Raw genomic sequence first — 26,243 nt, 5'->3', positions numbered from 1 at the left:
TGTGCCATATAACATGTGATTGTCATATCTGTGACCGAGCTGTTCAAATCCCTCTTACCACAAATTATTTGGGTGTGTTTTAGAAGAAACACGAGTCTAAAAATCTTATAAATAAAAAAATATTTCTATTTCTCCAACCAAGCAAAAAGCAGCGTTTGAAATTACACTGAACTATAAACTCTGCATTTAACTAAAATATGAGTCAGACTCAGAGGTGATAAACTTTATATTTCAGTTGAGAAAGTTTGTGTTACTCACCTTATCATTAGAAAACTGACCATCTCTGTGTGATGAAAGTAGGGTCTGCTGAATTAAAAAGATGCTCCATGTTTTAATATCAATACAATCAATAACAGTAATTTGTTCTCATTGACTGCAACAAACTAACTACCATTCTCAATGTGTGATGAATGTATTTTGCTATTTAATGGGACTCATTATCTCAGGCCAGTTTCTGTTCTTTAGTCAGTACCTCATTTCGCTCTGAGTCTGAACTGTGTTTTCGATCCATTGTGTTCCTCGAGTTTACAGGCTCCATGCCATACGGAGGTGGTCCAGAGTCTTGATCTCCAGCGCTGGCTGTATGTGAGGCCTAATTCAGGAAAAAAACACCATTCCATTTTTCTTTAAATAATACATTTTAAAATTAAAATGCAATTTATACATTTTAAATAGGTCTGGATAAGATATTTTTTAGTAAAATTCACATTGCTCAATTGCTACTTTGGAATCAAATACCAAGTTTTGTTTGTTTACAGTTTTTTTTTTATTGAGCTTTAGATTTATGCATTTGACAGACACTCTCATCCAGACCAAATTCTGCATTATAGACACAATATTAAAGATTTTTAATCATTAAAAGATCCAAAAACCACTAGGACTAGTGATGGGCGCTTTCGAAACACTGTTTCATAAAGTTTCGAAACCTTTGCGAATCTTTTGTTTAGAATCAGTGGTTCGGTTCGGAGGTTCTATCACACACACTGCCGAAGTCACGTGATTTCAGTAAACAAAACAATGCTTCGTCATTAATGTTTAGAAAAATCAATGTTCCATCGATCTATGCATCTGAAGACTTAGACAGCTGACCTGTTCCCTCGCTGTGACAGTGTTTGAGCACGAAGACACCTCACGAAACCATGTGGTATGCGGAACGGTTTAATGATCTACAGCAAAATATATAGAGCTTTGGTGATAACTAAGCGAATATTTAATTACTACAATAGTAATTTCTAGCTAGAAATTACATCAGAAGTGGAAAACGTTGGTCAAAAACGAACATTTACACACAAACCGACCAGAAACCGCTACTTTCAGACACCATCTTTATTGTTTAGCTCACCTCAACTGTCACGGAATATAAAGCATCTATGCTGCCTTAAAACATTAAGTGAAACTAGCATTACATTTGGACGTTCCTACTTCCTTAACGCTTTCCTACCTTGAAATGCGAATGCATGCATCATCCTCTGAAGCACACTATCAGTTTCAGATGCAGAACAAGAATCATGCGGATTCAGTGAGATCGCCCCCAGCGGCCAAACACTGAACAAGCGTATATGGCCATTACCTGATCAGTTTTATACATGTTGACGTTTTAGTTGCTTACACACAAAATCCTTACTTGTCACACAATTTCTGAAACCTGACACTCAAACACCAAAACCACACACCAAATCTGCAAAACCATACACTAATTATAGGCCTTCGACTCAGTTTTCAATTTCATAAAACACTTCTTGCAAACCACAACACACAATTCTCTATGTCTGTGATATTCTGAATGCATTGCTTCATTTTGGAAGAGATGTGAGGCATTTTGCATTTTGTTTGTGCAATTCTTGGATGTGTGTGTAAAGTTTTGGAGGAAAAAAGAGGCAAAGTTTTGAAAATGTGTGTAAGCAGTTGAAAAAAAACTGCATTGAAACATTTGAAACATTTGTATAATATATGTCGGTATTCACAGAGAAGACTTAAACCTCGTCCGAGACTAAAATGCATGTTTGAGCTGTTTTAACTGAAAACAACTTGCACTGACGTATCTTAAAATAAATCAGTCAAGTTTTTTTCTAAGGCGCCTTTAAAAAGCTACTTAAATGTCGTAATTGAACTAAGGCCTAATCCTGGTTTAATCTAAGCCCTGTCTGTGAATAATAGAATAATAATAACAAGAGGAATAATAGTAGTTAATTGTCTCTTATTGGCCTGATAGCGGAGCCATCCATAGCACAAACAAAACAAGCCCTGAAAATTGATAAAATAACATATTACACAAACACTTATATAGTCATTTAGCTTTTAAAAAAGAATTAATATCGATCTAACTTACTGAGGTGTGCAACAAGTGTCTCATAGCAGCACAGAGTACTATAACATAACTTTCAACAAACTCAAATGTATTTTAGTATGATTGTTTGACCAAGTAAAACAGTACTGCTTTACCCCACAATTTTCACTCGTCTAATAAAGTGACCCGTATGAGTAGTAATTCAGCACTTGAGTCTATTTCATTAGAAGATAAAATAGTGTTAAATTATTAGCATTTCTCGGCCCTTAGACGTGATAAACTGTATATTTCAGTTGAGAAAGTTTCTGTTACTCACCTTATCATTAGAAAACTGACCATCTTTGTTTGACGAAAGTAGGGTCTGCTGAAAAAAGAGAAATGTTCCATGTTTTAATATCAATACAATCAATAACAGTAATTTTTCTTATTTTGTTCTCTGCCACAAGACTCATTATCTCCGGGTCAGTTTCTGTTCTTTAGTCAGTACCTCATTTCGCTGTGAGTCTGAACCGTGTGTTGGATCCGTTGGGAAGTTTTGATGCTTCATGTCATTTTGAGTTGGTCTAGATCCTTGATCTCCAGGACCAGATGTATATATGTCCTAACATTTACGGGAAAAAACATCTTAAACACCATTTAAAAATTATTTAAATAATACATTTTAAAATTAAAATGCAATTTAAATCTTATTTTTACTACAAAGCAATTTCCGCTTTGAAAGAACACATTATATCAGGTTTGTATTCCCTGGGAATCAAATCCAGTTACTGTTTGAACTGTAAGTGTTGTCATGATACTGGAATGTCTACTTTACCTTGAAAAATATCAATATTCAATTTCTATATTACGTGGAAAAACTGCCATATAGATATTTTTAATATTATCTCATGATTTTTTTTTTTTTGTTCCATCCATTTAATTCTGTTGTGCAGTAGCTTACACACTCGAGAGCTTTATGTGCACATGCTTTGGGTGTGAGCACGAAACCTGAGGAAATGAGCCAAATTATGTGCATACCCACAATCCTGAAATTCAGGCCCTGCGACGGTGCGAGAGTGTGTATTAAATTCATTCCTATGGAAGTTGAGCCTCACGCTCGCGCTGTGAATTGTGGGATTGACAGTGGACCGGAGAAAGCGCTGAGGGTGGGGTTGGGCAGTTCTCAACTTTATGCAAATATCAAGCAAAAAATGCAGACGGCAGTCAGTCGCTGTGAGGTTCAGGTAGTGACGTCTGTATTAAGTGTTTATGTTGCATTGAGCCAGAGAATGTCTAAAGGGGAGAACTTCCACTCTCAGTAAACTTCCGGCTTCTGAACTGGTTGCAGTTCCACTCTGGCTCCACATGAGGGCGCTCACAGGACGAGTGCAGAATGAATGGAGGTCTATGGCGCTATACCCCTCAAAATCCACTTTTCTCAGGATATAATTTTTTGTCTAGTAATTTGAATGTTGTATTTGAAAGGAGATGCAAAGAAATCACACAGTGCTGGGTGTTAGATTTTTAAAAAGTCTTTTAAAATGTCAATGACGTCATACACATCGTACGACCAGAGATACTGCTTTACGGCAATCCTTCAGTCACTCTGGTGCTTTCGCGCTCTGCACTTTCTTTTCTCTCGAGGCATCGACAACACAGCTGACACAGGTAAACACACAACACAGCTGACACAGGGAAACACACAACACAGCTGACACAGGTAAACACACAACACAGCTGACACAGGTAAACACACAACACAGCTGACACAGGGAAACACACAACACAGCCGACACAGGGAAACACACAACACAGCTGACACAGGGAAACACACAACACAGCTGACACAGGGAAACACACAACACAGCTGACACAGGGAAACACACAACACAGCTGACACAGGCAAACACACAACACAGCTGACACAGGCAAACACACAACACAGCTGACACGGGGAAACACACAACACAGCTGACACGGGGAAACACACAACACAGCTGACACGGGGAAACACACAACACAGCTGACACGGGGAAACACACAACACAGCCGACACAGGGAAACACACAACACAGCTGACACAGGGAAACACACAACACAGCTGACACAGGGAAACACACAACACAGCTGACACAGGTAAACACACATCACAGCTGACACAGGCAAACACACAACACAGCTGACACGGGGAAACACACAACACAGCCGACACAGGGAAACACACAACACAGCTGACACAGGGAAACACACAACACAGCTGACACAGGTAAACACACATCACAGCTGACACGGGCAAACACACAACACAGCTGACACGGGGAAACACACAACACAGCTGACACAGGCAAACACCCAACACAGCTGACACAGGGAAACACACAACACAGCTGACACAGGGAAACACACAACACAGCTGACACGGGGAAACACACAACACAGCTGACACAGGGAAACACACAACACAGCTGACACAGGGAAACACACAACACAGCTGACACAGGTAAACACACAACACAGCTGACACAGGGAAACACACAACACAGCTGACACAGGGAAACACACAACACAGCTGACACAGGGAAACACACAACACAGCTGACACAGGGAAACACACAACACAGCTGACACAGGGAAACACACAACACAGCTGACACAACACAGCTGACACAACACAGCTGACACAGGGAAACACACAACACAGCTGACACAGGGAAACACACAACACAGCTGACACAGGGAAACACACAACACAGCTGACACGGGGAAACACACAACACAGCTGACACAGGTAAACACACAACACAGCTGACAAGGAAACACACAACACAGCTGACACAGGGAAACACACAACACAGCCGACACAGGGAAACACACAACACAGCTGACACAGGCAAACACACAACACAGCTGACAGGGAAACACACAACACAGCTGACACAGGGAAACACACAACACAGCTGACACAGGTAAACACACGTGCTAGAAGAGTTTTTGTTTTGTTTGTTTCTGGTCCCGCTTCGGATGCCACGATGCCATCAAGCGGTATCTCTGGTCGTAATCAGTCCTTCACTGACCAATCAGCGTTCATTAGCAGAATGCTAGCGTGTTATGGGCAACAACAACTCAACCTGTAAGAAATCGAAAGGACATAAGTACTCATTCATGCAACTTTCGACCTATAACCCATGTTGAACTACAAAAAAGTTCAAGTTGCAAAACCTACAATCAAATCTGAGATTTCTCTACGGCAATCGGGTGAAAGAGACAAATTTAGCCGTCTAGCCCCATAGACTCCCATTCATTTTGCACTCATGGGCGATCGCCCCCAGTGGAACTCTAGTGGAAATACAACCAAAATTCGGTACAATAGGACTTAATAGGGAGTGGCCAGGCTCTCCGTAGACGGGCTCTGATTGAGCCTTATGCTGGATTTAGTGCGTACATATTGGTTACACATTGGATGCTTTGCAGGTGTTATATTTGTTTATTGCTTTTTTGGATGCTTTCCTTGTGATTATACTGGCTGGGTTTACAAAAGTTTATAAAACTGACATATCTTTACAGGGCATTCGGAAACAAAGCTTGCCTCTTTCCAACTGTAGTCGCTCCTATGTTCGATGTATTGCCCGTGTGTTGAAAAAAACAGATTAAACACACTCGCTACAGACACGTCAGATAGAAGAGGGAACGAGAACACGCAGACGGTATCAAATACTGTGGAAAATTAGTATTGGAACCATTTTTTCAGTATCAATACTTATCAATATTGATATATTTAAAGGTCCCATTGTATGGATTATTTTATTATTTTAGTATGTTTCCTAGGGTGCCCTCATAATGTTAGTATGTTTTTTAGATCAAAAGTTGTTATAATTTAGAAATAAAAGGCATTTTTCCTAGCCTGATTTTAGCCTCTGATTTGAACGCTCTGTTTGAAGGGGCGTGTCTGTGTGAGACTTCAGTGTAAACGCCCACTGTTGTGATTGGCTGCTGTGAGACTTCAGTGTAAACGCCCACTGCTGTGATTGGCTGCTGTGAGACTTCAGTGTAAACGCCCACTGCTGTGATTGGCTGCTGTGAGACTTCAGTGTAAACGCCCACTGCTGTGATTGGCTGCTGTGAGACTTCAGTGTAAACGCCCACTGCTGTGATTGGCTGCTGTGAGACTTCAGTGTAAACGCCCACTGCTGTGATTGGCTGCTGTGAGACTTCAGTGTAAACGCCCACTGCTGTGATTGGCTGCTGTGAGACTTCAGTGTAAACCCCCACTGCTGTGATTGGCTGCTGTGAGACTTCAGTGTAAACGCCCACTGCTGTGATTGGCTGACATGCTTGCATATGAAATATCTAGCATTACATGTGGAACTCTCTCGAATACTTATACTATTACAGCTATTATACGTTTTTACTATTATGCTCTATCGAGATTAACAAATTGTGAGAAGTTTTTAAGTATTTAGATCTATTCCCATCACATAAAATGTTGCAGTGATGATGAGCATTGAGCAGATGACAGCCTGTTGATCGCGTGAATGAAGATCTTATCATTGCAACACAGTTTCTGCTACTCTCACTAATGCTTTCACCAATGCAAACATGATGTACATACAGTAAGAGCTTCATTGTGCAGCTTAACAGCGTCATTGATTTCATAACGAGTTTTGGCAAGTGTCCAGATAAACTCGCGCTGTGTGATTGACAGCTTGGGCGATTGGAAAGGGATTGTTCTTTGATCGCTTTCTGTATATTAATAACAGTTAAAGTAAGATTATTTTCATCCTACTAAGAGAAACGACGTGAAGTTGATCGTTCAGTCACTGGCTTGATTTACTGATGCATAAACAGTATTGAACGACTTTGAGAGAAAGATTATCTGTCTGAACTTGAACAATTGCACATCAGAAACTCACATAACCCACTGGTTCTTCAGAGGCTCGGATGAAGGAACTAAAAAAATACTTTTATGTTCATTTGTACATCCAAACACTGAGCGACTGCCATGCTTCGCTCGTTTGCAAGCCATGATGTTTCTCGAGGAAAAACCAATATCGCGCTCGCGTAGCTCATTTTCTCATTGGCGGGCAAAGAAGAGAAAGGGGAGGTGACCTTTCCCCTTATGACGACATAAGGGGAAGATTCTAGATTCGCCCGTCTGAGCTTTCATTTTCTCAAAAATACCCAGGGCTTGGTTTACACCCAACAAAACGTCTAGCCACTGGGGGACAGGCTAGGGGAACTCATATTAAGGTTAAAAAACCTCATAAAGTGAAATTTTCATGCAATGGGACCTTTAAGTGTGTGTGGAGAGAGATAGGAAAGAGATAATGGCTCAAACATGTCAAGAGCTTGTGAAATGCCTATGCAACAATGTTGGTTCTTTATGAAGTACAGATATGATTTTTTTCCCCACATGATTAAATTTAGACCTGTATTCAAGGTATACAATACTAATTAAAAACAATATGAACAAAATTAATATAACCAATTTCAGTAGATTTTGGTATTCTAGAAGCATGTCTAAAAGTTGCTGTGTGTTTTGCACTTCAAAACAAATAATGCATATTTTTCCACCAACCAATTTTACAAAAAATAAGCATGTAGAATTACAATAAACTATAAACTCTACATTTTACTGAAATATGCGTTAGAGGTGTTAAACTGTATTTCAGTTGAGAATGTTTCTGTTACTGACCTGAACATTAGAAAACTGACCATCAGTGCTTGATGAAGGTGGAGTCTGATGAATTATTACAGGTAAAATAAATATGTCAGTAAATGAAGTCTGATGGTATAGTTTCAGTCACGGCAGCTTTCAGTGGCAAACAAACAAGGAAAGACACTCTGTCCAAACAGAAGTCCTATACCATTCAAGACCTCAAATTAAGCCCAAACATCTAAAGATGAGGGGTAAAATAATTACCCCTAATATTAAATAAAATACAGTGCATTTTATATATGATTTAGTAATCTGTTGTAGGACAGACAGGTACTGAAAATTATTGGAGTCATAAATAATAGAAAACAAAAGGAATGGAAACATAATCAAGTCCAACCCATTTCTAGCTGTCTTTGTGATGCATTTCAATGTCCTAAATGAGCAAATGCACAGCAGTATCTACCTGATGATCATGTCTCATCATGGGAAAGTGTTGTGCACTAGATCCGGGTTGTTCAGTGACGACAAGGCCACTGATACCCTGAGAGAGTGAGAATATTACTCAGTTTGTGGGATTACAACTATAAGTGATGTTTTTTTAAAGAACGACTTCATACATTTACTTCATTTATTTAATACAATTTCTTTCTCATACATGTTACTAAAATATGTGTTAGAGGTGATAAACTGTTTATTTCAGTTGGTACTCACCTGACCATTAAGAAAATGACTGTTTTGCATCAGATGAACCTGCTGAATCAAGAACAAATGTTCTGTTTCCATATCAATATAATCAATACTGTATTTTGTTCTTATTGACAGCTACAAACTAACAACCACTAACAACCATGTCATGAATGTATTTTGCTATTTAATGGGACTCATTATCTCCAGGTCAGTTTCTGTTCTTTAGTCAGTACCCCATTTCGCTGTGAGTCTGAACTGTTTGTTGGATCCGTTGGGATGTTTTGATGCTTCATGTCATTTTGAGTTGGTCTAAATCCTTGATCTCCAGTGGCTGTATATATGTCCTAATATTTCAGGGGAAAAAACATCTTAAACACCATTTAAAAATTATTTAAATAATAAATTTTAAAAATAAAACGCCATTTATTTTTTTTAAATCCTATTTTTAGTAAAATTCACATTGCTCAAGTGATACATTGGAATCAACAAGTTTTAGCGATTATTTTGTTTGTTTCAAAGTTTTAATAATGACCTTTAGATTTATACATTACAGACACTCTTCAGTTCTTGCATTCTCTGGGGATCAAACCCATGACTGCTACTGTTTGAACTACAGGGATCATGTCCCATTTTGGAAAGGACTTGTCCACTGATGATGGGTTGTTCAATGACTACAGGGCCGTAGTACCCTGATACCCTGAGTACCTCTTTTTGTGAAATTACAATGAACTTTAAATATATAGTTTAAAAAAAATAATAATAATTTAAAATAACTTCTATTTTCTACTATGAACTAATTTCAACATTTTTTTTCTCTAAACATTGCTACTGTGCTGCAGTGACTGGTACTCACCGGATCATTAGTATCCTCACTCAAATCCGTCATTGGATGATCATCACTGCCTACAGGAGTAACGGTACTGGATACAGGAGTAACGGTCTGCTGAACCCCCTAATATTAATATCAATAAAATCAATATTCATTCTTACTTGCCACAATCCAACAACATCCATTCTCAGTATATCTTAAATTCACCATAAAATCAAAATGGACAATTTTTGTTTTTTTAATGGAATATTGCATTATTTATTGTAAATGATTTCTCTGTGCACATATAATATTTATTGTTTTAAAATGTATGTGTCTTGTAATCTTTCCCTCTGTCTGTCTTGCAGCGACATCTCTTCTCTTCTCTGATGACGAGGACGGGGAAACCTGTCACATCTGGAAAGGCTATTCGACTGCCTTTATTTTAAGACCGAATGCATGGATCCAATATATTGACATTGATTTTCTCCCATATAACTGACTATTTGCATTAAAGGAGAACTTTAGGTTACTCACGTAACCCCGGTTCTCTGATAACATGAGTGAGGTATCTAACTATGGGAAACGCCTCTGGGCGTGACAGATCTGGAAGTACCAATTACACCACGTCTGTCAGTTGACAGACCAATCACGACAGTGATGCGGGAGTCCCCTACCCACATATAAACCACTGTAGTGGTCCCTACTTCATTCTCTGCATATCTCTTCTCCGTGCACTGCAAGGAGGGACGTGTGGTGAGATACCTCACTCATGTTATCAGAGAACCGGGGTTACGTGAGTAACCTAAAGTTCTCTTTCAAACATTCGCTCGGTATCTCACTATGGGATATAGACAACTCCCGTATTGCAGATATGCTGTCTGAAGCAGGCCTGTCAACCAACTGTGATGTATGTAACATAACAATCCCCGAAGAGGTTTTTTTTTTTTTTTTTTTTTTTATACACTTAAGACGGAATGAGCCAGAGATGGCTCAGTGACATCCATTCTATAAAATCGAACAAATGTGTGAGGCGAAGCCCAGCTTGCTGCAGCACATATGTCCTGAACTGAAACGCCCTTAAACAGTGCCCATGAGGTAGACAGACCTCTGGTAGAATGAGCCCTCAGCCCTTCCGGAGGACAGAGACCACTGCTATTATAACCTAATATAATAGCTTCCACTACCCAGTGGGACAGGCGCTGACGCGAAATAGGTTTCCCCTTATGAGAATCAGCCCATGAAACAAACAACTGATTACTCTTCGGTAGCGCACCGGAGTAAAGAAAGTTTTGCGGTTTGATATTCTTTATTCTTTTGGCTATGGTACCGCCGTGCGGTGTCGTAGACATGCAAATAATATCTCATTTCGTTATTCATGATTTGTGAATTTGTGTGATGCGGTCCTCCGGTCTATTTTTTTTTATACTGACTTTTATTTTTAAATTGCGTATAGCTCCAAAAGTTGGTCACTTAGAAGACTGAACCCAGCTTCATCTTGACCTGCTTGATTTGTGAATTTTTTCACAGCAAAGCTCATGTCCATAAGCGGTTTGGTATGTCCACTAGACAGGAAGTTGAAAAATAGCCGTTCTTTCACGTTTAACATCAATTTATAATAAACACACAGACCGCTGGATTACAAAAACACTTGTTTTATATTGAGCTTGATTTGTGAAAACTTTTACAGTGCAGTTTGGGTCAGTTAACCCTTCCCTGAGTGTTTAAAATAACCATTCTGATTTGTGAAAGGTTCCACAGGTCAGTTTGGGTCAGTTAACCCTTCCCTGGGTGTTTAAAATAACCATTCTGATTTGTGAAAGGTTCCACAGTGCAGTTAGGGTCAGTTAACCCTTCCCTGGGTGTTTAAAATAACCATTCTGATTTGTGAAAGGTTCCACGGGTCAGTTTGGGTCAGTTAACCCTTCCCTGAGTGTTTAAAATAACCATTCTGATTTGTGAAAGATTCCACAGTTCAGTTTTGGTCAGTTAACCCTTCCCTGAGTGTTTAAAATAACCATTCTGATTTGTGAAAGGTTCCACAGTGCAGTTTGGCCCAGTTAACCCTTCCCTGAGTGTTTAAACGAACCATTCTGATTTGCGAGAACTTTCACAGTTCAGTTTGGGTCAGTTAACCCTTCCCTGAGTGTTTAAATTAACCATTCTGATTTGTGAAAGGTTCCACAGGTCAGTTTGGGTCAGTTTACCCTTCCCTGAGTGTTTAAAATAACCACTCTGATTTGTGAAAGGTTCCACAGGTCAGATTGGGTCAGTTAACCCTTCCCTGAGTGTTTAAATTAGCCATTCTGATCTGTGAAAGGTTCCACAGGTCAGTTTGGGTCAGTTAACCCTTCCCTGAGTGTTTAAATGGACCATTCTGATTTGTGAAAGGTTTCACTGGTCAGTTTGGGTCAGTTAACCCTTCCCTGAGTGTTTAAAATAACCACTCTGATTTGTGAAAGGTACCACAGGTCAGATTGGGTCAGTTAACCCTTCCCTGAGTGTTTAAATTAGCCATTCTAATTTGTGAAAGGTTTCACAGGTCAGTTTTGGTCAGTTTACCCTTCCCTGAGTGTTTAAAATAACCAGTCTGGTTTGTGAAAGGTTCCACAGTTCAGTTTGGGTCAGTTAACCCATCCCCAAAGTGTTTAAATGAACCATTCTGATTTGTGAAAGGTTTCACAGTTCAGTTTGGGTCAGTTAACCCTTCCCTGAGTGTTTAAAATAACCATTCTGATTTGTGAAAGGTTCCACAGGTCAGTTTGGGTCAGTTAACCCTTCCCTGGGTGTTTAAATTAACCATTCTGATTTGTGAAAACTTTCACAGTTTAGTTTGGGTCAGTTAACCCATCCCTGAGTGTTTAAATGAACCATTCTGATTTGTGAAAACTTTCACAGTTCAGTTTGGGTCAGTTAACCCATCCCCGAGTGTTTAAATGAACCATTCTGATTAGTGAAAGGTTTCACAGGTCAGTTTGGGTCAGTTAACCCTTCCCTGAATGTTTAAAATAACCATTCTGATTTGTGAAAGGTTCCACAGGTCAGTTTGGGTCAGTTAACCCTTCCCTGGGTGTTTAAAATAACCATTCTGATTTGTGAAAGGTTCCTCAGGTCAGTTTGTGTCAGTTTACCCTTCCCTGAGTGTTTAAATTAACCATTCCGATTTGCGAAAACTTTCACAGTTCAGTTTGGGTCAGTTAACCCATCCCTGAGTGTTTAAATGAACCATTCTGATTTGTGAAAGGTTTCACTGGTCAGTTTGGGTCAGTTAACCCTTCCCTGAGTGTTTAAATGGCCCACTCTGATTTGTGAAAGGTTTCACAGTTCACTTTGGGTCAGTTAACCCTTCCCTGAGTGTTTAAAATAACCATTCTGATTTGTGAAAGGTTCCACAGGTCAGTTTGTGTCAGTTTACCCTTCCCTGAGTGTTTAAATTAACCATTCCGATTTGCGAAAACTTTCACAGTTCAGTTTGGGTCAGTTAACCCATCCCTGAGTGTTTAAATGAACCATTCTGATTTGTGAAAGGTTTCACTGATCAGTTTGGGTCAGTTAACCCTTCCCTGAGTGTTTAAAATAACCATTCTGATTTGTGAAAGGTTTCACTGGTCAGTTTGGGTCAGTTAACCCTTCCCTGAGTGTTTAAAATAACCATTCTGATTTGTGAAAGGTTCCACAGTGCAGTTTGGGTCAGTTTACCCTTCCCTGAGTGTTTAAAATAACCATTCTGGTTTGTGAAAGGTTTCACAGGTCAGTTTGGGTCAGTTAACTCTTCCCTGAGTGTTTAAATTAACCATTCTGATTTGTGAAAACTTTCACAGTTCAGTTTGGGTCAGTTAACCAATCCCCAAATGTTTAAATGAACCATTCTGATTTGTGAAAGGTTCCACAGGTCAGTTTGGGTCAGTTAACCCTTCACTGAGTGTTTCAAATAACCATTCTGATTTTGTCACATGCCTGTCCTGTCTTGTTATGCACATGGGTGTTTTATTGTTTTGAGCCATGTGCTCATGTCTGTCGTTTAGCCCCTCCCATCTTGTTATCCAGTTATTGGTTAATTTGCCCCACCTGTTGTGTTCGTTACCCTCCTTTGTTTGTTCCCCTATTTAGCCTCCTTGTGTTTGTAGTCTTGTGCTGGTTCGTTGTCTTGTACACGTCTCCCGTTTCCCCGTGACCCGTTTTGGTATGTTCACTTTTGAAGTTGTTGTTTTGGTATTCAGTAATGTTTTCCCCCTCGTGGGTTTTGTTTTGTGTTTAAGTGTTTCTTTTTCCAATAAATATTATTTTCCTTTGCACTTGAGTCCTCTCTTAGTTTTCTTTAGTTAACGTGACAGAACGAACCAGCCATTTTGAGGACTCAGCAAAAGGGGATACACTATGTCTAGCAGTGGGATTTCTCAAACTGGAAAGTTGGAGCCTTGTCTGAACATCTTCCAGTGTTTTGCGCTATGGGCCCAGCAGACGGAGGAGATCAAGATGGCCAAATCCCTCGAATCTCAGTCCATCAAGAGGGAACCATCTTTTGAGGGAACCCGTCTGGCCAGATTTTCTGGTACCCGTGGTGGCCACAGAAGAGGAGGGTCTAGAGACGACATCTGTTACCACTCTTCGCCTCAGTCTTTCATCGACTCTGAGCCGCTGATGATTGACCCAGAGCCCTCTTCATCATGGTTCCTGGCCGATCTGGAGCCTGCTCCTCGCCATCCCAGACGGAGGAGGAGAAGGAGGAACCCCTCTGTGACTGCTCCGGTGGTCCCAGTGCCGGTGGTCCCAGTGCCGGTGGTCCCAGTGCCGGTGGTCCCAGCGCCGGTGGTCCCAGTGCCGGTGGTCCCAGCGCCGGTGGTCCCAGTGCCGGTGGTCCCAGTGCCGGTGGTCCCAGTGCCGGTGGTCCCAGCGCCGGTGGTCCCAGTGGTCCCAGTACAGGTGGTCCAGAGTCCGGTGGCTCCTAAACACAGGAGGAGGAGAAAGGCTCCCTCCGTAACGGTTCACGTCACGTCTGCCCAGCCAGAGACTGTTCACGTCCAGCCAGAGACTGTTCACGTCCAGCCAGAGACTGTTCACGTCCAGCCAGAGACTGTTCACGTCCAGCCAGAGACTGTTCACGTCCAGCCAGAGACTGTTCACGTCCAGCCAGAGACTGTTCACGTCCAGCCAGAGACTGTTCACGCCCAGCCAGAGACTGTTCACGTCACGTCTGCCCAGCCAGAGACTGTTCACGTCACAACTGCCCAGCCAGAGACTGTTCACGTCACGTCTGCCCAGCCAGAGACTGTTCACGTCACGTCTGCCCAGCCAGAGACTGTTCACGTCACGTCTGCCCAGCCAGGGACTGTTCACGTCACGTCTGCCCAGCCAGGGACTGTTCACGTCACGTCTGCCGAGCCTGTGTCTTCGGACAAGATGGTCGTCGCTGCCGCCGAGCCTGTTCAAGTCACATCTGCCGAGCCTGTGTCTTCGGACAAGATGGCCGCCGCCGAGCCTGTTCACGTCACGCCTGCCGAGCCTGTGTCTTCGGACAAGATGGCCGCCGCCGAGCCTGTTCACGTCACGCCTGCTGAGCCTGTGTCCCCTGACAAGATGGCCGCCGTCGAGCCTGTGTCTGAGCCGGTGGTGTCTGTTCCTGAGCCTGAGCCCTCAGTGACCGCGACACTGGCCATTATGGCCACAGCCATGTGGTGTGTGTGGGCTACGCACACACTTGAGCCGGTGGTGTCTGTTCCTGAGCCGGTGGTGTCTGTTCCTGAGCCGGTGGTGTCTGTTCCTGAGCCGGTGGTGTCTGTTCCTGAGCCGGTGGTGTCTGTTCCTGAGCCGGTGATGTCTGTTCCTGAGCCGGAGCCAGAGCCAGTGTCTGTTCCTGAGCCGGTGATGTCTGTTCCTGTTCCTGTTCCTGAGCCGGAGCCAGTGTCTGTTCCTGAGCCGGGGCCAGTGTCTGTTCCTGAGCCGGGGCCAGTGTCTGTTCCTGAGCCGGGGCCAGTGTCTGTTCCTGAGCCGGGGCCAGTGTCTGTTCCTGAGCCGGGGCCAGTGTCTGTTCCTGAGCCGGGGCCAGTGTCTGTTCCTGAGCCGGGGCCAGTGTCTGTTCCTGAGCCGGGGCCAGTGTCTGTTCCTGAGCCGGGGCCAGTGTCTGTTCCTGAGCCGGGGCCAGTGTCTGTTCCTGAGCCGGAGCCTGTGTCTGTGTCTGTGTCTGTGTCTGTGTCTGTGTCTGTGTCTGTGTCTGTGTCTGTGTCTGTTCCAGTTCCTGAGCCGGAGCCAGTGTCTGTGTCTGTTCCTGAACCTGAGCCGGTGGTGCCAGTTCCAGTGCCCGAGCCGGTGGTGCCAGTTCCAGTGCCCGAGCCGGTGGTGCCAGTTCCAGTGCCCGAGCCGGTGGTGCCAGTTCCAGTGCCCGAGCCGGTGGTGCCAGTTCCAGTGCCCGAGCCGGTGGTGCCAGTGCCCGAGCCGTTGGTGCCAGTTCCAGTGCCCGAGCCGGTGGTGCCAGTTCCAGTGCCCGAGCCGGTGGTTCCAGTGCCCGAGCCGGTGGTGCCAGTTCCAGTGCCCGAGCCGGTGGTGCCAGTTCCAGTGCCCGTGCCAGTTCCAGTGCCCGAGCCGGTGGTTCCAGTGCCCGAGCCGGTGGTGCCAGTTCCAGTGCCCGAGCCGGTGGTGCCAGTTCCAGTGCCCGTGCCAGTTCCAGTGCCCGTGCCAGTTCCAGTGCCCGAGCCGGTGGTGCCAGTTCCAGTGCCCGAGCCGGTGGTGCCAGTTCCAGTGCCAGTTCCAGTGCCCGAGCCGTTGGTGTCAGTTCCAGTGCCCGAGCCGGTGGTGCCAGTTCCAGTGCCCGATCCGGTGGTTCCAGTGCCCGAGCTGGTGGTGCCAGTTCTAGTGCCAGTTCCAGTGCCTGAGCCGGTGGTGTCTGTTCCAGTGCCCAAGCCGGTGGTTCCAGTTCCTGAACCCTGGCCGCCCGAGGGGTCGTCTCCGCCCTGGCCGCCCGAGGGGTCGTCTCCGCCCTGGCCGCCCGAGGGGTCGTCTCCGCCCTGGCCGCCCGAGGGAAAGTCTCCGCCCTGGCCGCCCGAGGGAAAGTCTCCGCCCTGGCCGCCCGAGGGAAAGTCTCCGCCCTGGCCGCCCGAGGGAAAGTCTCCGCCCTGGCCGCCCGAGGGAAAGTCTCCGCCCTGGCCGCCCGAGGGAAAGTCTCCGCCCTGGCCGCCCGAGGGAAAGTCTCCGCCCTGGCCGCCCGATGGACGGTCTGTTCCTCCCTGGCCGCCCTGGTCCCTCCCTCCCGTCCCGCCCTGGTCCGTCCCTCCCGTCCCGCCCTGGTCCGTCCCTCCCGTCCTGGTCCGTCCCTCCCGTCCCGCCCTGGTCCGTCCCTCCCGTCCCGCCCTGGTCCGTCCCTCCCGTCCCGCCCTGGTCCGTCCCTCCCGTCCCGCCCTGGTCCGTCCCTCCCGTCCCGCCCTGGTCCGTCCCTCCCGTCCCGCCCTGGTCCGTCCCTCCTGTCCTAGTGGAGCGTCTGGTAGCCGCTCCTTAAGGAGGGGGTTATGTCACATGCCTGTCCTGTCTTGTTATGCACATAGGTGTTTTATTGTTTTGAGCCATGTGCTCATGTCTGTCGTTTAGCCCCTCCCATCTTGTTATCCAGTTATTGGTTAATTTGCCCCACCTGTTGTGTTCGTTACCCTCCTTTGTTTGTTCCCCTATTTAGCCTCCTTGTGTTTGTAGTCTTGTGCTGGTTCGTTGTCTTGTACACGTCTCCCGTTTCCCCGTGACCCGTTTTGGTATGTTCACTTTTGAAGTTGTTGTTTTGGTATTCAGTAATGTTTTCCCCCTCGTGGGTTTTGTTTTGTGTTTAAGTGTTTCTTTTTCCAATAAATATTATTTTCCTTTGCACTTGAGTCCTCTCTTAGTTTTCTTTAGTTAACGTGACAGATTTGTGAAAGGTTCCACAGTGCAGTTTGGACCAGTTAACCCTTCCCTGAGTGTTTAAATTAACCATTCTGATTTGTGAAAACTTTCACAGTTCAGTTTGGGTCAGTTAACCAATCCCCGAGAGTTTAAATGAACCATTCTGATTTGTGAAAGGTTCCACAGGTCAGTTTGAGTCAGTTTACCCTTCACTGAGTGTTTCAAATAACCATTCTGATTTGTGAAAACTTTCAGTTTAGTTTGGGTCAGTTAACCCTTCCCTGAGTGTTTAGATGTCCCATTCTGATTTGTGAAAGATTCCACAGTTCAGTTTGGGTCAGTTAACCCTTCCCTGAGTGTTTAAAATAACCATTCTGATTTGTGAAAGTTTCCACAGTTTAGTTTGGGTCAGTTAACCCTTCCCTGAGTGTTTAGATGTCCCAAACTGAACTGTGGAACCTTTCACAAATCAGAGTGGGCCATTTAAACACTCAGGGAAGGTTTAACTGACCCAAACTGACCTGTGAAACCTTTCACAAATCAGAATGGTTATTTTAAACACTCATGGAAGGGTTAACTGGCCCAAACTGAACTGGGGAACCTTTCATAAATCAGAATGGGACATCTAAATACTCAGGGGAAGGGTTAACTGGCCCAAACTGACCTGTGGAACCTTTCACAAATCAGAATGGTTCATTTAAACACTCGGGGATTGGTTAACTGACCCAAACTGAACTGTGAAAGTTTTCACAAATCAGAATGGTTCATTTAAACACTCAGGGAAGGGTTAACTGGTCCAAACTGCACTGGGGAACCTTTCACAAATCAGAATGGTTATTTTAAACACCCGGGGAAGGGTTAACTGACCCAAACTGACCTGTGGAACCTTTCACAAATCAGAATGGGACATCTAAACACTCAGGGAAGGTTTAACTGACCCAAACTGACCTGTGGAACCTTTCACAAATCAGAATGGTTATTTTAAACACCCAGGGAAGGGTTAACTGACCCAAACTGACCTGTGGAACCTTTCACAAATCAGAATGGTTATTTTAAACACCCAGGGAAGGGTTAACTGACCCAAACTGACCTGTGGAACCTTTCACAAATCAGAATGGTTATTTTAAACATTCAGGGAAGGGCTAACTGACCCAAACTGACCTGTGAAACCTTTCACAAATCAGAATCGTTCATTTAAACACTCGGGGATGGGTTAACTGACCCAAACTGAACTGTGAAAGTTTTCACAAATCAGAATGGTTCATTTAAACACCCAGGGAAGGGTTAACTGACCCAAACTGACCTGTGGAACCTTTCACAAATCAGAATGGTTATTTTAAACACTCAGGGAAGGGTTAACTGACCCAAACTGAACTGTGAAACCTTTCACAAATCAGAATGGTTCATTTAAACACTTGGGGATGGGTTAACTGACCCAAACTGACCTGTGGAACCTTTCACAAATCAGAATGGTTATTTTAAACACTCAGGGAAGGGTTAACTGACCCAAACTGAACTGTGAAACCTTTCACAAATCAGAATGGTTCATTTAAACACTTGGGGATGGGTTAACTGACCCAAACTGAACTGTGGAACCTTTCACAAACCAGAATGGTTATTTTAAACAGTCAGGGAAGGGTAAACTGACCAAAACTGACCTGTGGAACCTTTCACAAATTAGAATGGGACATTTATACACTCAGGAAAGGGTTAACTGACCCAAACTGACCTGTGGAACCTTTCACAGATCAGAATGGCTAATTTAAACACTCAGGGAAGGGTTAACTGACCCAATCTGACCTGTGGAACCTTTCACAAATCAGAGTGGTTATTTTAAACACTCAGGGAAGGGTAAACTGACCCAAACTGACCTGTGGAACCTTTCACAAATCAGAATGGTTCATTTAAACACTCGGGGATGGGTTAACTGACCCAAACTGAACTGTGAAAGTTTTCACAAATCAGAATGGTTCATTTAAACACTCAGGGAAGGGTTAACTGGTCCAAACTGCACTGTGGAACCTTTCACAAATCAGAATGGTTATTTTAAACACTCAGGGAAGGGTTAACTGACCCAAACTGAACTGTGAAAGTTCTCACAAATCAGAATGGTTCATTTAAACACTCAGGGATGGGTTAACTGACCCAAACTAAACTGTGAAAGTTTTCAAAAATCGGAATGGTTGATTTAAACACTCAGGGAAGGGTAAACTGACCCAAACTGGACTGTGGTACCTTTCACAAATCAGAGTGGGCCATTTAAACACTCAGGGAAGGGTTAACTGACCCAAACTAAACTGTGAAAGTTTTCACAAATCAGAATGGTTCATTTAAACACTCAGGAAAGGGTTAACTGGGCCAAACTGCACTGTGGAACCTTTCACAAATCAGAATGGTTAATTTAAACACTCAGGGAAGGGTTAACTGGTCCAAACTGCACTGTGGAACCTTTCACAAATCAGAATGGTTATTTTAAACACTCAGGGAAGGGTTAACTGACCCAAACTGAACTGTGAAACCTTTCACAAATCAGAATCGTTCATTTAAACACTCGGGGATGGGTTAACTGACCCAAACTGAACTGTGAAAGTTTTCACAAATCAGAATGGTTCATTTAAACACTCAGGGATGGGTTAACTGGCCCAAACTAAACTGTGAAAGTTTTCACAAATCAGAATGGTTCATTTAAACACTCAGGGAAGAGTTAACTGACCCAAACTGACCTGTGGAACCTTTCACAAACCAGAATGGTTATTTTAAACACTCAGGGAAGGGTAAACTGACCCAAACTGCACTGTGGAACCTTTCACAAATCAGAGTGGGCCTTTTAAACACTCAGGGAAGGGTTAACTGACCCAAACTGAACTGTGAAACCTTTCACAAATCAGAGTGGCCCATTTAAACACTCAGGGAAGGGTTAACTGGCCCAAACTGACCTGTGGAACCTTTCACAAATCAGAATGGGACATCTAAACACTCAGGGAAGGGTTAACTGACCCAAACTAAACTGTGAAAGTTTTCACAAATCAGAATGGTTAATTTAAACACTCAGGGAAGGGTTAACTGGGCCAAACTGCACTGTGGAACCTTTCACAAATCAGAATGGTTAATTTAAACACTCAGGGAAGGGTTAACTGGTCCAAACTGCACTGTGGAACCTTTCACAAATCAGAATGGTTATTTTAAACACTCAGGGAAGGGTTAACTGGGCCAAACTGCACTGGGGAACCTTTCACAAATCAGAATGGGACATCTAAACACTCAGGGAAGCGTTAACTGTCCCAAACTGACCTGTGGAACCTTTCACAAATCAGAATGGGACATCTAAACACTCAGGGAAGGTTTAACTGACCCAAACTGACCTGTGGAACCTTTGACAAATCAGAATGGGACATCTAAACACTCAGGGAAGGGTTAACTGACCCAAACTGAACTGTGAAAGTTTTCACAAATCAGATTGGTTAATTTAAACACTCAGGGAAGGGTTAACTGGTCCAAACTCCACTGTGGAACCTTTCACAAATCAGAATGGTTATTTTAAACACTCAGGGAAGGGTAAACTGACCCAAACTGAACTGTGAAAGTTCTCACAAATCAGAATGGTTCATTTAAACACTCAGGGAAGGGTTAACTGACCCAAACTGAACTGTGAAACCTTTCACAAATCAGAATGGTTAATTTAAACACTTTGGGGATGGGTTAACTGACCCAAACTGAACTGTGGAACCTTTGACAAACCAGAATGGTTATTTTAAACACTCAGGGAAGGGTAAACTGACCCAAACTGAACTGTGAAACCTTTCACAAATCAGAATCGTTCATTTAAACACTCGGGGATGGGTTAACTGACCCAAACTGAACTGTGAAAGTTTTCACAAATCAGAATGGTTCATTTAAACACCCAGGGAAGGGTTAACTGACCCAAACTGACCTGTGGAACCTTTCACAAATCAGAATGGTTATTTTAAACACTCAGGGAAGGGTTAACTGACCCAAACTGAACTGTGAAACCTTTCACAAATCAGAATGGTTCATTTAAACACTTGGGGATGGGTTAACTGACCCAAACTGACCTGTGGAACCTTTCACAAATCAGAATGGTTATTTTAAACACTCAGGGAAGGGTTAACTGACCCAAACTGAACTGTGAAACCTTTCACAAATCAGAATGGTTCATTTAAACACTTGGGGATGGGTTAACTGACCCAAACTGAACTGTGGAACCTTTCACAAACCAGAATGGTTATTTTAAACAGTCAGGGAAGGGTAAACTGACCAAAACTGACCTGTGGAACCTTTCACAAATTAGAATGGGACATTTATACACTCAGGAAAGGGTTAACTGACCCAAACTGACCTGTGGAACCTTTCACAGATAAGAATGGCTAATTTAAACACTCAGGGAAGGGTTAACTGACCCAATCTGACCTGTGGAACCTTTCACAAATCAGAGTGGTTATTTTAAACACTCAGGGAAGGGTAAACTGACCCAAACTGACCTGTGGAACCTTTCACAAATCAGAATGGTTCATTTAAACACTCGGGGATGGGTTAACTGACCCAAACTGAACTGTGAAAGTTTTCACAAATCAGAATGGTTCATTTAAACACTCAGGGAAGGGTTAACTGGTCCAAACTGCACTGTGGAACCTTTCACAAATCAGAATGGTTATTTTAAACACTCAGGGAAGGGTTAACTGACCCAAACTGAACTGTGAAAGTTCTCACAAATCAGAATGGTTCATTTAAACACTCAGGGATGGGTTAACTGACCCAAACTAAACTGTGAAAGTTTTCACAAATCGGAATGGTTGATTTAAACACTCAGGGAAGGGTAAACTGACCCAAACTGGACTGTGGTACCTTTCACAAATCAGAGTGGGCCATTTAAACACTCAGGGAAGGGTTAACTGACCCAAACTAAACTGTGAAAGTTTTCACAAATCAGAATGGTTCATTTAAACACTCAGGGAAGGGTTAACTGGGCCAAACTGCACTGTGGAACCTTTCACAAATCAGAATGGTTAATTTAAACACTCAGGGAAGGGTTAACTGGTCCAAACTGCACCGTGGAACCTTTCACAAATCAGAATGGTTATTTTAAACACTCAGGGAAGGGTTAACTGACCCAAACTGAACTGTGAAACCTTTCACAAATCAGAATCGTTCATTTAAACACTCGGGGATGGGTTAACTGACCCAAACTGAACTGTGAAAGTTTTCACAAATCAGAATGGTTCATTTAAACACTCAGGGATGGGTTAACTGGCCCAAACTAAACTGTGAAAGTTTTCACAAATCAGAATGGTTCATTTAAACACTCAGGGAAGAGTTAACTGACCCAAACTGACCTGTGGAACCTTTCACAAACCAGAATGGTTATTTTAAACACTCAGGGAAGGGTAAACTGACCCAAACTGCACTGTGGAACCTTTCACAAATCAGAGTGGGCCTTTTAAACACTCAGGGAAGGGTTAACTGACCCAAACTGAACTGTGAAACCTTTCACAAATCAGAGTGGCCCATTTAAACACTCAGGGAAGGGTTAACTGGCCCAAACTGACCTGTGGAACCTTTCACAAATCAGAATGGGACATCTAAACACTCAGGGAAGGGTTAACTGACCCAAACTAAACTGTGAAAGTTTTCACAAATCAGAATGGTTAATTTAAACACTCAGGGAAGGGTTAACTGGGCCAAACTGCACTGTGGAACCTTTCACAAATCAGAATGGTTAATTTAAACACTCAGGGAAGGGTTAACTGGTCCAAACTGCACTGTGGAACCTTTCACAAATCAGAATGGTTATTTTAAACACTCAGGGAAGGGTTAACTGACCCAAACTGAACTGTGAAACCTTTCACAAATCAGAATCGTTCATTTAAACACTCGGGGATGGGTTAACTGACCCAAACTGAACTGTGAAAGTTTTCACAAATCAGAATGGTTCATATAAACACTCAGGGATGGGTTAACTGGCCCAAACTAAACTGTGAAAGTTTTCACAAATCAGAATGGTTCATTTAAACACTCAGGGAAGAGTTAACTGACCCAAACTGACCTGTGGAACCTTTCACAAACCAGAATGGTTATTTTAAACACTCAGGGAAGGGTAAACTGACCCAAACTGCACTGTGGAACCTTTCACAAATCAGAGTGGGCCTTTTAAACACTCAGGGAAGGGTTAACTGACCCAAACTGAACTGTGAAACCTTTCACAAATCAGAGTGGCCCATTTAAACACTCAGGGAAGGGTTAACTGGCCCAAACTGACCTGTGGAACCTTTCACAAATCAGAATGGGACATCTAAACACTCAGGGAAGGGTTAACTGACCCAAACTAAACTGTGAAAGTTTTCACAAATCAGAATGGTTAATTTAAACACTCAGGGAAGGGTTAACTGGGCCAAACTGCACTGTGGAACCTTTCACAAATCAGAATGGTTAATTTAAACACTCAGGGAAGGGTTAACTGGTCCAAACTGCACTGTGGAACCTTTCACAAATCAGAATGGTTATTTTAAACACTCAGGGAAGGGTTAACTGGGCCAAACTGCACTGGGGAACCTTTCACAAATCAGAATGGGACATCTAAACACTCAGGGAAGCGTTAACTGTCCCAAACTGACCTGTGGAACCTTTCACAAATCAGAATGGGACATCTAAACACTCAGGGAAGGTTTAACTGACCCAAACTGACCTGTGGAACCTTTGACAAATCAGAATGGGACATCTAAACACTCAGGGAAGGGTTAACTGACCCAAACTGAACTGTGAAAGTTTTCACAAATCAGATTGGTTAATTTAAACACTCAGGGAAGGGTTAACTGGTCCAAACTCCACTGTGGAACCTTTCACAAATCAGAATGGTTATTTTAAACACTCAGGGAAGGGTAAACTGACCCAAACTGAACTGTGAAAGTTCTCACAAATCAGAATGGTTCATTTAAACACTCAGGGAAGGGTTAACTGACCCAAACTGAACTGTGAAACCTTTCACAAATCAGAATGGTTAATTTAAACACTTTGGGGATGGGTTAACTGACCCAAACTGAACTGTGGAACCTTTGACAAACCAGAATGGTTATTTTAAACACTCAGGGAAGGGTAAACTGACCCAAACTGAACTGTGAAACCTTTCACAAATCAGAATCGTTCATTTAAACACTCGGGGATGGGTTAACTGACCCAAACTGAACTGTGAAAGTTTTCACAAATCAGAATGGTTCATTTAAACACCCAGGGAAGGGTTAACTGACCCAAACTGACCTGTGGAACCTTTCACAAATCAGAATGGTTATTTTAAACACTCAGGGAAGGGTTAACTGACCCAAACTGAACTGTGAAACCTTTCACAAATCAGAATGGTTCATTTAAACACTTGGGGATGGGTTAACTGACCCAAACTGACCTGTGGAACCTTTCACAAATCAGAATGGTTATTTTAAACACTCAGGGAAGGGTTAACTGACCCAAACTGAACTGTGAAACCTTTCACAAATCAGAATGGTTCATTTAAACACTTGGGGATGGGTTAACTGACCCAAACTGAACTGTGGAACCTTTCACAAACCAGAATGGTTATTTTAAACAGTCAGGGAAGGGTAAACTGACCAAAACTGACCTGTGGAACCTTTCACAAATTAGAATGGGACATTTATACACTCAGGAAAGGGTTAACTGACCCAAACTGACCTGTGGAACCTTTCACAGATAAGAATGGCTAATTTAAACACTCAGGGAAGGGTTAACTGACCCAATCTGACCTGTGGAACCTTTCACAAATCAGAGTGGTTATTTTAAACACTCAGGGAAGGGTAAACTGACCCAAACTGACCTGTGGAACCTTTCACAAATCAGAATGGTTCATTTAAACACTCGGGGATGGGTTAACTGACCCAAACTGAACTGTGAAAGTTTTCACAAATCAGAATGGTTCATTTAAACACTCAGGGAAGAGTTAACTGACCCAAACTGACCTGTGGAACCTTTCACAAACCAGAATGGTTATTTTAAACACTCAGGGAAGGGTAAACTGACCCAAACTGCACTGTGGAACCTTTCACAAATCAGAGTGGGCCTTTTAAACACTCAGGGAAGGGTTAACTGACCCAAACTGAACTGTGAAACCTTTCACAAATCAGAGTGGCCCATTTAAACACTCAGGGAAGGGTTAACTGGCCCAAACTGACCTGTGGAACCTTTCACAAATCAGAATGGGACATCTAAACACTCAGGGAAGGGTTAACTGACCCAAACTAAACTGTGAAAGTTTTCACAAATCAGAATGGTTAATTTAAACACTCAGGGAAGGGTTAACTGGGCCAAACTGCACTGTGGAACCTTTCACAAATCAGAATGGTTAATTTAAACACTCAGGGAAGGGTTAACTGGTCCAAACTGCACTGTGGAACCTTTCACAAATCAGAATGGTTATTTTAAACACTCAGGGAAGGGTTAACTGGGCCAAACTGCACTGGGGAACCTTTCACAAATCAGAATGGGACATCTAAACACTCAGGGAAGCGTTAACTGTCCCAAACTGACCTGTGGAACCTTTCACAAATCAGAATGGGACATCTAAACACTCAGGGAAGGTTTAACTGACCCAAACTGACCTGTGGAACCTTTGACAAATCAGAATGGGACATCTAAACACTCAGGGAAGGGTTAACTGACCCAAACTGAACTGTGAAAGTTTTCACAAATCAGATTGGTTAATTTAAACACTCAGGGAAGGGTTAACTGGTCCAAACTCCACTGTGGAACCTTTCACAAATCAGAATGGTTATTTTAAACACTCAGGGAAGGGTAAACTGACCCAAACTGAACTGTGAAAGTTCTCACAAATCAGAATGGTTCATTTAAACACTCAGGGAAGGGTTAACTGACCCAAACTGAACTGTGAAACCTTTCACAAATCAGAATGGTTAATTTAAACACTTTGGGGATGGGTTAACTGA

At 43.1% G+C, this 26,243-nt stretch overlaps 1 protein-coding gene across 1 annotated transcript in view; it reads right to left on the bottom strand.

Moving 5' to 3' along the window:
- LOC308685895 (uncharacterized protein) overlaps nt 1-26,243 on the bottom strand; it is a 52,121-nt gene that overhangs the window by 11,008 nt on the left and 14,870 nt on the right. The window contains exons 3-11 of the mRNA XM_081358012.1: nt 9,463-9,561; nt 8,843-8,953; nt 8,634-8,672; nt 8,386-8,463; nt 7,959-8,003; nt 2,775-2,888; nt 2,604-2,651; nt 473-592; nt 259-306 (exon numbers count right to left, since the gene is read on the bottom strand). Coding sequence (XP_081214138.1) covers nt 259-306; nt 473-592; nt 2,604-2,651; nt 2,775-2,888; nt 7,959-8,003; nt 8,386-8,463; nt 8,634-8,672; nt 8,843-8,953; nt 9,463-9,561 — 702 coding nt within the window. The remainder of the gene's footprint in view (nt 1-258; nt 307-472; nt 593-2,603; nt 2,652-2,774; nt 2,889-7,958; nt 8,004-8,385; nt 8,464-8,633; nt 8,673-8,842; nt 8,954-9,462; nt 9,562-26,243) is intronic.

The sequence above is a fragment of the Scardinius erythrophthalmus genome (genome assembly GCF_964197995.2).
Source record: "Scardinius erythrophthalmus genome assembly, chromosome: 25".
Lineage (NCBI taxonomy): Eukaryota > Metazoa > Chordata > Actinopteri > Cypriniformes > Leuciscidae > Scardinius > Scardinius erythrophthalmus.
The sequence above is the reverse complement of the archived record's forward strand: the minus strand, read 5'-3'. Positions and strand labels throughout refer to the sequence as shown.